The 12,400-nt window shown below is 38.3% G+C and overlaps 1 protein-coding gene across 8 annotated transcripts in view; it reads left to right on the plus strand.

The window, feature by feature from the left end:
• Positions 1-12,400, plus strand: part of KIF21A (kinesin family member 21A) — a 154,526-nt gene that overhangs the window by 114,466 nt on the left and 27,660 nt on the right. For all 8 annotated transcript variants that reach the window (XM_045031605.1, XM_045031623.1, XM_045031627.1 and 5 more), the window contains 3 exons: positions 2,361-2,421; positions 2,643-2,697; positions 4,895-5,112. In XM_045031605.1, the coding sequence (XP_044887540.1) occupies positions 2,361-2,421; positions 2,643-2,697; positions 4,895-5,112 (334 nt within the window). The remainder of the gene's footprint in view (positions 1-2,360; positions 2,422-2,642; positions 2,698-4,894; positions 5,113-12,400) is intronic.

Raw genomic sequence — 12,400 nt, forward strand, 5'->3', positions numbered from 1 at the left:
TTTCACTATGCCACCTGTCACGGCCTCCTTCCTTTATGCCTAGCAATCTCACTTCAAATTCTGCCTCAAAACCCATTTCATTTGGTTAGTACTACATGCGAGTCTCCACTGAGGGGCTTCCCAAAGTCCTTCCTGGACTTGGATTATAAAACAAACATAAAAAGGAGTTAATGTAACAAGACAACTCAATTGAGTCCACGAACAAAACCTTCTACTGTTTCCCCCTTGACAGCATTTTTGATTGTCTGGCATTTATTTTATTGTGTTATCTATGACAATTCGGTTGTAAGCATTTTGTGGCAGGGGTGCAGGGTTAAATTCAGCCCTAGTGTTCATAAGTGACTGGGAAATATGTTAATTTTATCCTCAGTGTTTTGGAGGTCTTGCTAGAAAGAAAGGTATTCTTCTGTCTTGTCTTTCCTCTCTCCTGCAGACACATATTAATGAAATACTTACAGAAGGCTCAATGTGGTCTCAAAATCTAAAGAGGAACAAAAGGAGAACATTTGAAGTAGTATTCCTGTTACTTGTCTGTCTTTGTAATATTGTTATTTTTATCCAATAACTAAAGTTATATTGTTAAACTAGTACAAAAGTTGAGATGCATCACCTGGGTTTAGGTTGACAAGGTCTTTGGAGATTGTGGAAGCATTTTTGGATGTGGATAGTCTGATGTGTACAAAAGGCAGCATTTGAATTAGCCCAATTTACTCACTACTGTATGTGGTTCAGCTGAGGGCTATCTTTCCTACTTCTTTCAAAATAATGAACTTTGATAAATATGTAGACAAACCTGGTGTAACATTGATATTAGAGCTGGTAGGGAATTTTTCTATGAAACTTCTTTTTGGTCAGAAAAATGCTGATTTGTTGAAACCAAAACTATGGGAATATACTGGGTTAGATGAAAGTTTCATCAAGAAGTTTCTCAGGTCTAAGGATGGAATTTCTAGAGAAAGAGGCTGAGATGCACCACAGAATTACCCAGTAGTTAGGGCAGTCATTTGTGGTATGTCGTCTGGGACCCGATTTGGATCAGACACTTGAACACAGATCTCCCAGCCACATCCCAGGGGAGTGTCCTGACCACAAGGATGTTGGCTATTCTGGGGTTTATAGATTTCTCATCCTCTCTTGTTGGAGCTATCCTGCTGTGCCTATTTCAGAGCAGGGACTCAAATCTAGGTCTCCTGTAACCCAAGGGATATGTAAGAAAATAAGTAAGGAAAATTATAGACTTTATTTATTGTTGTGTAATAAAGTGACTTTAGATTTCAGCAAAACAATATTTAATCCATGGGATTATTTGACTGTACTGAATAATTAAGGGACTTGATTTAAATATTGCATCTACTGCATTTTTTTTAAAAGAGTTCTAAAGTAATACTGTACTCAGTTAAAATGCAAATAAGTGCTACTGCCTTCTCGCATAAGGCAACACATTATATCGTTCTGTTTTCCTTTGTCACATTTCTTAGTTTTTGTGTGTTTAAATTACATTGTTTTTAATATCAAAAGTACATAAATACTGGACTGGTTGACTTAATGTACCATCTTGCATTGTTTGCATGCAAATATGTTAATCTGATGTTTATGATTTACTGTTACAATGAATGACATGCATGCTGGTGTTGTCTTATGTGAACAGACAAATGTTTGTATCTGTTTTGTTAGAGGAGTCAGTTCTACTGCACAGCCTCTTTTTGCATTTAGTTTAAATATAGAGTTTGTAGATCTTTAGGGATGTTCTGCAATGTAAGAGGGTAGTATCATACTCTTCTAAAATTTAAATGCTTGTATACTAATAAAGTGCTTGCTTTTGTCAACCCAGTCATTGAAAATAGTCCCCAGCTCACTTAGCTAAAAGAAACGGGGGTGGGGGGATTTTTTCCTCAGAATTAGGATGTCCCTTCCTATATCTGAGTAATTCCAAAAGAAGAGGGGGAGAGAGCTGTCATGTCTACTATGAATGCATTTCACACTACTCCCTATTAATCTTTTCTTTCTGTCTTTCCTCCGTTTTTCCAGAATTTCCCTTATAAGTACATCATTCTGTTTTTTACACTTCATTAATCGTGTGCTGCAAAAAATATAGGGATGCTCTTTGACACCATACTCTTAGGCTGAGATTTTCAAAGGAACCGACGGGAGTTAGTTGCCTAGCTCTTGCTGAAATTCAATGGGAACTGCCAGTGAGCTCTCTGGAACTCTTTTGAAAATCACCACATTAATATATATTTCCTCAGTGGAAGAGAAATGTAGATGAATTAAATGTATTCACTGTTTTCTAGGAAGCACTTTCAGTCCACGTGCCTGTGATGCATGAGCTTTCTGACATTATCTTTTTGGAAATTTTCTAGAAAATGTAGAAGATAGTACTGATGAAGATGCCCCGCTGCACAGCCCTGGAGCAGAAGGAAGGTAAGAGAGCTCTTTAAATTGTATAACTTGCCTTGTTTCCAGAAAACTAAATGCAACTTCTTTTCTTTTACTAAGTCATTATTGATCCATTAGAAAATATATTTTATACTGGCGTCTTCTCATTTTACCCACAAATTCAGCAAAAAAAAAATTGTCAAAGGAGTAAAGAAAAAATACTTTAGTTTTGCAAAAATGAATTAGTGTCACTGTTCTCCTTTTAGTTCCTTGTCTTCGGACCTTATGAAGCTTTGTGGTGAAGTCAAGCCCAAAAGCAAGGTAAGATGCACTGTGGTAATAAAACTTGTAAAGCACTTTGAAAGTCATGCATGGCTCTTCTACAAACGTTAATGAAATAAGTCTCTCAACAACACTGACGTAGTGAAGAGTTGTTCACTTGACTCCTAATTAATCTGCTTTAAAGTGACGTTCCCCGCTGTAAAGTGACTGCAAGTGGCATTATAGGATTTCATGTTTGTCTCAATTTCCAGATCAAATTTGTTCAGTTTTGGGGAAAAAATGTTTTCTTCTACTACCAGCACTCGAATTCAGCAAGCACTTAACTATGTGCTTATGCCTCATTGACACCAATGGGAATTAAGCACATGTTTAAAGTTAAGCATTTGCTTAAGTGCTCTGCTGAATCAGGGCCTCAGTCTGTGGTTGTAGAAGTGTTATTGAGGGTATAATTTGGCTTACAGGATCCTAATTACGAGTGGTGATGCATTAGGAAAAAAGAACCAAGTTTGACTTTCAGATTCCAGGTAGACTTTGAAATTTGGTCTGGAAACCACTGACGCAAAATAAGCGTGGCACCACCATTTTTATAAAGTAACTTCTCAGATTAGAGCTGCATTTTTTAAATTAGACATTCCTTCCCTGAGATGAACTCAAGTACCTAGGAACAAAAAAAAAAGTTTGAAATATGTACAATATTTGAAAAAGTTCTCTATATTTTAAGAATTTCTCCCTTTTTCATTTTAAAACATTCTGAAGTTTTTTTAGACAGAAGAAATAAAAATTGGTGTATTAGTTTCAGTATTCTTAGTAATTAAAGACTTTAAGACGACAACATTTTATGTTATATTCCTCAAAAGTTGTCAGCAAAGATGCACAACAACTGGGCATTTTTTAAGATCTAAGCTAGTTTGAAGTACAGCTCCATTCTTTTGGCCCCTTACTTTTCTGATCTTCAAGATGTTCACGTTGTATAGTGGCTGTCAGTTGCACAACAGCTGCACCTTCTCTTTCCAAATGTTGCACACACCAATGCTTCTCCAAGTCAGAGATGCACAGTGATCATTTAGCACAGAAAAAGTTATTTTATATTGGAACATTTCCTATGCTTTTAGACCATTCTTCAACAAAGCATATTCCTTGGTGCTTTGCTGAATATGGATGAGATTATCACATGCTTACAGTTAAACATGCTTTGTTGAACTGGGTGCTGCAGTGAGGTGGCCTGCCCCTTTAAGGCTGGAGGCATGAGGCTGGCCAACCCCATACAGTTAGTTATGCCTGCCTCACTCGGGATGAGATGTGGGGTTTAATTAGTGGAACCAGTTGGGAACGGGGAAGAGGATTCCCCTATACAGAGCAGCAGGAAGCTGCAGAGTGGGGGGATCTCAGGGGGAGACAACCAGAGTGAAGGTAGAGTAAGAGGCTTCAGCAGAGACCTGCCGAGGCAGGGAATGGCTGGTGGGAGCAAGTAGACTCCAGCAGGAAACCCTGACTTTTCAGAGAAAAGGCTCCAGGAAGGAAAGGCTTGGGAGATGCCCAGCAAGAAGACTGGGAGTATGCACTTGATAGGGATTTGAGAACTTTTTATTTTTGAATATTAATAAATCCAGCCCCAGAGAGGGTTGTTGCTGAACTTGAGAAGAGTTTGTTTTGCTAAGTTGATTAAGAGATCCCTGAAAAGTTGGGAAATGAAGGCAGAACCTCAGCACAGTGAATTCTGGCCACGAGGGAATACTCGTGAGGCAGCAGTTTACAGAGATTTATTAAACAAACAGGACCCATAATTCTATAGCTACTCAGAAACACCATTATTCACACACGGAACCTGCTTAACTCTTGCAGAATGATGATACTGGACAGAGTTAAATTTGTTATTTTGTTAGCTCTTCCACAACACTATGTTTATTGAAACTGGCATCTTCTCATTTCCTGGTATCTATTTCACAATGTCTCCTTCCCTTTGTAACATGGGCAGATGACTGCACATGACATCATGTCAAATAACTATTTTATGCTGTTGAAACTTGATCCCCATACTGCTCTCATTGAAGCCAACTAAATAGATTAAAAGCAAACTCCATGATTTAGTTTCCAAGGATAGTTGACAGTTAAGTATAACTGGTGTAACTACTGAATAGTAACAATTAAGAATGGGCTTAAAAATGTATCACTGGCACACTCTATCAATGCTCTTATGTTTAAAAAAGAGTTGATTATTTGTTTATTTTAAATCCAGGCCCGCCGGAGGACCGCTACCCAGATGGAATTGCTGTATGCAGATAGCAGCGATTTAGCTTCTGTCAGTAGTGCAGCAGACACCATTTTGCCCGGCCCTCTTACACCTGTTGCAGAAGTGCAAGAGAGTGGGATGCATACTGATACAAGTGATACTTCTGCTAGGGAAAGGGACCTCATTCCCCCACCATCTGGCTTACCTTCTAAAATAGGCAGCGTGTAAGTTTGGCCAAGCTGTACTAACTACCTTTTGCTTTTTTAAAAAAATGCATGTTGCCAATTTCTTGTAATCTCTAATTTTGAATTTTACAAAGGGGGACAATTGATTTCAGACTAAACAAGTAGCATTCAAAAATCTGTTCCTTCTATGCCTCCACAGCCACCCAATGAAGCATACATATGCTGTTGTAATTAATATATTTGAGACATTTTTAAGTAGTTTTCTTTAGCAAAACTACTGTAGATTTGTTTGTAAATACTGGATGCAATCATTTGATACCATGGATGCTTCTGTTTTGTTAGTGATGTGTGAAATGCAAATTCTAGAGGGAAAAATCTTTTCAGAAATATCAACAAGACCTTAAAAAGAAACACATTGTAAATTCAAAGTAAAGCCTATTAAAACAAAGCAATCTAATGTAAACTTACATTTTGTAGTTAATAATAAAGGTCAGAGTCCTAATGACTGGGTGGGAAAAAAAACCTTAAGATGTATTTTGTGTTTACTGCGTTTAAAATGGAGCAGCCTAAATTTAGAGTAAATAGGTTTTTATCAATAGTGTATGATCCAAATAACACTGTAAACATGCATGAGAGTCCCATCGGTGCCTTTCCAGCTACAGTACACTTTAGCTGAAGAATAGTTTTTAATGATTGATAATCACTTAATAATAATTACTTAATTTTATTTAACAAATTTAACTTTGGGGACATAAATCTTTTCTCACTTTTTATGTACTGAAATTACTATTGTTGTCAGCCATTCACAGGCAGGGAACTTTTTGCTTTTTAGATACTAACCCCACATTCTCTCACATGTAAGCTGAATGCGCTTGCCACATTCAATAATATGGAAAATATAGCTGACTATCCCCATAGCTATCTTTAGGTTATAGATGCTGAAGTAAGGTGTTTTTCACCAGGTCCCATCTGTCCTGTTCCCATCAAACTATTAGTTTTTTCATGGAAGTCTTCGCTGTTAAGTGTGCACTTGCTGTTAGTTTCATATTTTTCTAGCATGCGTTTGAGATGGCAGAAATAAACAGTAAAACACTGCTGACAGCGATTGTTAACATATGCTGATGGCTTCATTGCTTTTACAAGTAGAATATATATGCTCAGAAGGAACGCTATTGGTGGTGCAGAGGGGGGAATGATGATCAGGATAGGCTGAGAAACCTGCTTGTTTCAGCATTTAGTGTGTAAGATGAGACTGTTGGAGCGCCAAGATTTAATAACATCAAGGGTTATGACCTGGCATCCAAGGTTCAGGTAATATCTTTTTGCTTCACTGCATCTTCTAAATTGTATCCATTATGAAAAATAATTAGCAATGAGGCAAAATAATTGTATCTAAATTCAAACTTTGGACGCATTATAGTTGAGCCTCTTTGTAATTTGTTCTGCTCAGTAGTGGACTTCTCTTATTTCTGTATTTTATTGATCACACTTTAGCAGATGACTTATAAAGCTTTTGTCTCAAACAGTTCTTAGTGATTTCCACATTGTAGGTATCTGTTTAATACTCTCTTTCCATTAGAACTTGTATTAATTTACTTTCTACATTATTAAAAAAAATTCCTTGTTACTCTTCCAAGTTATTGCTGATATTTGTTGTTGAAACAAGGTTCCCTCTTAAAATCCATCTCTGCTTCCTGCTGGATCCTGCAGTAAAATTGCAGTGCCAGCTTTGTTGCATCAAAATAGTTCCTATCACAGCAGAATGGGAGGTTATTACTTCTTTCTAAGGTCATGGAGCTGAAATAATAGTGGGATGGGGTAGGGAAACTATCTACAATAGTAGGAGAAAGCAAAAACATCCTGTAATGTAAATTATTTCTTTCTGTAGATGTTCACTTCCTGCAGTTTGCCTGAATATAAAAGTCCCTTTTGAGAACTCAAGCCAGCTCCCATTGATGTGAGGGACTTTTCCCATTTTTTAAGAGTAAAAATCCAGCCCTTCTTTTAAAATAGGTTTATTTAGATGCAATACCCCACATGTCTGCAGTACTGTACTGTTTGTTTCGGTAAGGCCTTGTCTACTTGGAAAATTACACCATTTTAACTTAAATCGGTTTTTAACGGGCTTAGTTAAACGGGTGCAGGCCCTTTTGTGGGCACTCTCTTAGCCCTGGTCTACACTGGGGCAGGGGGGATTGACCTAAGCTACGCAACTTCAGCTATGAGAATAGCGTAGCTGAAGTCGACGTATTTAGGTCTACTTACCGCGGCGTGTGCACGGTGCTGAGTCAACTGCTGCTGCTCCCCCGTCAACTCCGCTTGCTCCTCTCGCGGCCATGGAGTACTGGAGTCAACGGGAGAGCGCTCAGGGATCAATTTATCACGTCTACACTAGACACAATAAATTGATCTCCGATAGATCGATCACTACTCACCGATCCGGTGGGTAGTGTAGACATACCTTTAGTTCAGCTTGAGTGAGTTATTTCAGTTTTTCTTAAACTAATTCCTAATAGGCTTAAACTGAACTGAAATAGCCTGGTTTAAACCAAGATAGGAGGGTCCACACAGCCTTTTGCAATTGTTTAGCTAAATCAGTTTAAAAATCACACCCTAAGTTAAACTGGTGGAGCTTTCTTGTGTAAGCAAGACATAAGAATATACGGACAGATTCTGATCTTGGATATTAAACACCAGCAGTGATGTCAAGCATAAAGCCCGCATTTCAGATCTGGCCCACATGATGTAGTTGTGTGCTGTACATGAAAACATTAAGGGTATTGTCTACATTGTAGAAAAGACGTGTTCTTAATTCAGTTTAAAATATCAATGAACTCAGTTTTGCAGCTCAAGTTAAAGCCTATAGGGGAGCCTGTGGTTGAACTTGAGCTGCTAACACAAGTTAAAATGCTATTTTAACCTGAGTTAGCTAACTTGAGTTAAAAACACACCTTTTTTTGCAATGTAGATATAAGAAACATAAGTATGGCCATACTGGGTCAGATCAAGTGGTCCACCTAGCCTAATATGCCGTCTTCCAACAGTGGCCAATGTGAGAGGCTTCTGAGGGAATGAACAGTCAAGGGCAATTATCAAGTGATCCATCCCCTGTTGTCCGGTCCCAGCATCTGGCAGTCAGAGGCTTAGCCATCTTGGCTAATAGCCATTGATGGACCTGTCCTCCCTGAATTTATCTAATTCTTTGTTTAATTCAGTTATACTTTTAGCCTTCACAGCTTTCCCTGGCAATGAGTTCCACAGGTTTGACTGTGGCTGTATGAAGAAGTACTTCCTTTAATTGGTTTTAAATCTGCTGCCTATTAATTTTATCAGATAACTCCTGGTTCTTGTGTTATGTGAAGGAGTAGATAACACTTCCTTATTCACTCTCTTGACACCTTCATGACTTTATAGACCTCTATCATATATCACCCCTTAGTCATCTCTTTTCAAAGATGAACAGTGCCAGTCTTTTTAATCTCTCCTCCTATGAAAGCTGTTCCATACCCCCAAATCATTTTTGTTGCCCTTCTCTTTACCTTTTCCAATCCTAATATATCTTTTTCGAGATGGGGTGGCCAGAACTCAACACGGTATTCCAGGTGTGGGTGTACCATGGATTTATATAGAGCCATTATGATATTTACTGTCTTATTATCTATCTCTTTCTAATGATTCCCAACATTCTGTTCACTTTTTTGGTGGTGGTTCCACATTGAGTGGATGTTTTCAGATCATTTTGTATGTATAGTTGGGATTATGTTTTCTAATAGTATTTATCAACCTTGACTTTCATCTGCCATTTTGTTGCCCAGTCAGCCAGTTTTCTGAGATCCCTTTATAACTCTTTGCAATCTGCTTTAGACTTAACTAGCTTGAGTAATTTTGTATCATATGCAGATTTTGCCACCTCCATGTTTATCCCTTTTTCCAGTGATTTGTGAATATGTTGAAGAGCACTGGTCCCAGTACAGATCCTTGGGGGACCATGCTGTTTACCTCCCTCCATTCTGAAAACTGACCATTTATTCCTATCTTTTGTTTCCTACTTTTTATCCAGATGCTGATCCACGAGAGGACCTTCCCTCTTATCCCATGACTCATTATTTTTCTTGAAAGCCTTTGGTGCGGGACTTTGTCAAAGGCTTTTTGAAAGTTCAAATACACTGTATCCACTGTATCACCCTTGTCCACATGTTTGTTGACACCTTCAAAGAATTCTAATAGATTGGTGAGGCATATTCTCCCTTTACAAAAGCCATGATGACTTTTCCCAACAAACCGTATTAATCTATGTGTCTGATAAATGTGTTCTTTACTATAATTTCAACCAATTTGCCTGGTACTGAAGTTAGACTTACTGGCCTGTAATTGCCAGGATCACCTCTGGAGCCTTTTCAAAAACATTGGTGTTACATTAGCTATCCTCCAATCATCTGGTACAGAGGCTGATTTAGGCAGTAGGTTACATATCATGGTTAGTAGTTCTGCAATTTAATATTTGAGTTCCTTCAGAACATTTGGGTGAATATTATCTGGTCCTGGTGGCTTATTACTGTTTAATTTATTGATTTGTTCCAAAATTTCTTCTATCAGCACCTCAGGCTGGGACAGTTCTTCAGATTTGTCATGGAAAAAAAGAATGTCTCAGGTGTGGGAATCTCCCTCACCTCCTCTGCAGTGAAGACTGACGCAAAGGATACATTTAGCTTCTCAGCAACAGCCTTGTCTTCCTTTAGCACCTTGGTCATCCAGTGGCCCTGCTGATCGTTTGGCAGGCTTCCTGCTTCTGATGTACTTGAAAAAAAAATTGCTGTTAGTTTTTGTGTCTTTTGCTAGTTGCTCTTCACATTCTTTTTGGCCTACCTAATTATATTTTTACACTTGACTTGACAGAATTTATGATTCTTTCTAATTTCCTCAGTAGGATTTGACTTCCAATTTTTAAAAGATGCCTTTTTGCTTTTAACCACCTCTTTTTACTCTGTTATTTAGCCATGGTAGCATTTTCTTAGTCCTCTTGCTATTTTTGTTTTGTTTGGGGTATATGCTTAGTTTGAGCTTAGCTGGTGTTTTAAAAAGTTTCCATGCAGCTTGCAAGCATTTCACTCTTATGTCTTGTCCTTTTAATTTCCATTCGATGAGCTTCCTCACTTTTGTGCAGTTCCCCTTTTTGAAGTTAAATGCTACTGTGATGGTCTCTTTTGGAATTTTACCCTGAATAAGGATGTTAAATTTAGTTACGTTATGGTCACTGTTACCAGGCGGTTCAGCTGTATTCATCTCTTGGATCTGATCCTGACTAAATCAAGAACTGCTTCTCCCTTTGTGGGTTCCAGGACTAGCTGCTCCAAGAAGTCATTAACGGTGTCTAGAAATTTTATCTCTGCATCCCATCCTGAGCTGACATGTATCCAGTCATTATGGGGATAGTTGAAATCCCCCATTATTATTGAGTTTTCTATTTCTGTAGCCTCTCTAATCTCCCTTAGCATTTCACAGTCACCATCATCATCCTGGTAAGGTGATCAGTAATATATTCCTACTGCTGTACTCTTATTATTCAAGCATGGAATTTCTGTCCACAGGGATTCTGTGGTACGCTTTCATTCATTTAAGACTTTTACTATATTTGACTCTGCTTTCTTTCACAAGTAATGCCACTCCCCCACCAGCATGACCTATCTATCGTTCCTATATGTTTTGCATCCTGGTATTACCATGTCCCAATGATTATAATCATTCCACCAAGTTTTTCAGATGCCTATTATATGAATATCCTCATTTAATACTAGGCACTCCATTTCACCCATCTTGATATTTAGGCTTCTTGCATTTATATACAAGCACTTATAACATTTGTCAATATTTAGTTGTCTGCCTTCATGTGATGTAATTGAATGGAACTTTTTCATTTGACTGTTTCTCTAAAGCTCCTACCTGTACTCAACTTGTATCCTCTCCCCTTTTCTAAGACATAGAGAATCCCTGTTAGTAGATCCATTCCTAAGGGACCTCTCCGTCTGAACAGTGTAATCCTCTGCACCTGTTGGCTTTACACATCAGTAATCTAGTTCTGTTGTGGTTTAGGTGGAGTGTATCCTTCCTGTATAGGCTCTTCCTTTCCCCAAGTGTTTCCCACTTCCTAATAAACCTAAAACTCTCCTCCCTACACCATCATCTCATCCACTCATTGAGACCTTGCGGTTCTGCTTGTCTAACTGGCCCTACACATGGAACTAGAAGCATTTCAGAGAATGCTACCATGGTGATTCTGGATTTTAAGCTCTTACCCAGCAGCCTAAATTTGATCTCCTGCACCTCTTTCCTATCTTACCCTACATCACTGGTACCTATGTGTACCATGACCATACACTCCTCCCCAGCACTGCACATAAATCTGACATATCCTCAGATTATACAAAATCTCATCTGACTTTTAAAAAAAAAGTGAAAGCTTCAAGCTCTCATAATTGTACAGAAATCCTTCCGAATGTGAACTGAGGGCAAACCAATGCAACGTTACCTTCCTGAGTCTCCAAGGAGCCTGAATTAATGACTCAGAGAGGTCTGGGACTTCACAGTTCCTATTTATCTCATTGGAGAGTCAGTCACAATAACACTTTGATGTCAGCATTAATTGTTGCACTGGTGATCATTTTAGTGGATGGAACGAGTTTGGGAGGGAGGTTTGGGGAGTGAGAGTTGGAAATTGCTGCAGTGAAGGAAATGCAGAGGAGAGGCACAAATACAAGGAACAGGGAAAGAAACAGAGAAGGAAGAGGATGGGAAGAAACTAAGGATAGAAATAGCTGTGTTCCAAAGAGGGGGCATATTATTTCACTTCATGATACTGAATATGACAAGGAAGAACTTAACTAAATAATAGTAACTAATAGTTTAGATACTATGCATAAGCCAGATTCTATCCTTGACTTTTGTGCAAGCATTTCACTAACATCAGTGGGTGTTGTGATGTGGATGGGAGGGAGGATGAAGGCCAAAATTTATGCTTCAGCCCACGGATCATAACTAAAATTAGAATTCCTCCTTCCCCATTGATTGAGCTTGACACCCCTGCTCCAGCTATTAAAATTACTTCAGTTAATTTCTTTTCTTGATAATGTCAACGTACATGTGTCTGATCTCTGGCCCATGATTATATTATACTGGTATTGAAATATGAGGCTTCCAAGAACAAAATTAAAGAGTGGAGCCAGCGAAACTCAAGAGTTGTCTGATGTCCATAAACCAATGATGATGATAAATAAAAATATCATGAGATCTAACAAATTCCATACTTTGAGAGCTATATTGAGACTAACTC

Source organism: Mauremys mutica, chromosome 1 (genome assembly GCF_020497125.1).
Source record: "Mauremys mutica isolate MM-2020 ecotype Southern chromosome 1, ASM2049712v1, whole genome shotgun sequence".
Classification (NCBI taxonomy): domain Eukaryota; kingdom Metazoa; phylum Chordata; order Testudines; family Geoemydidae; genus Mauremys; species Mauremys mutica.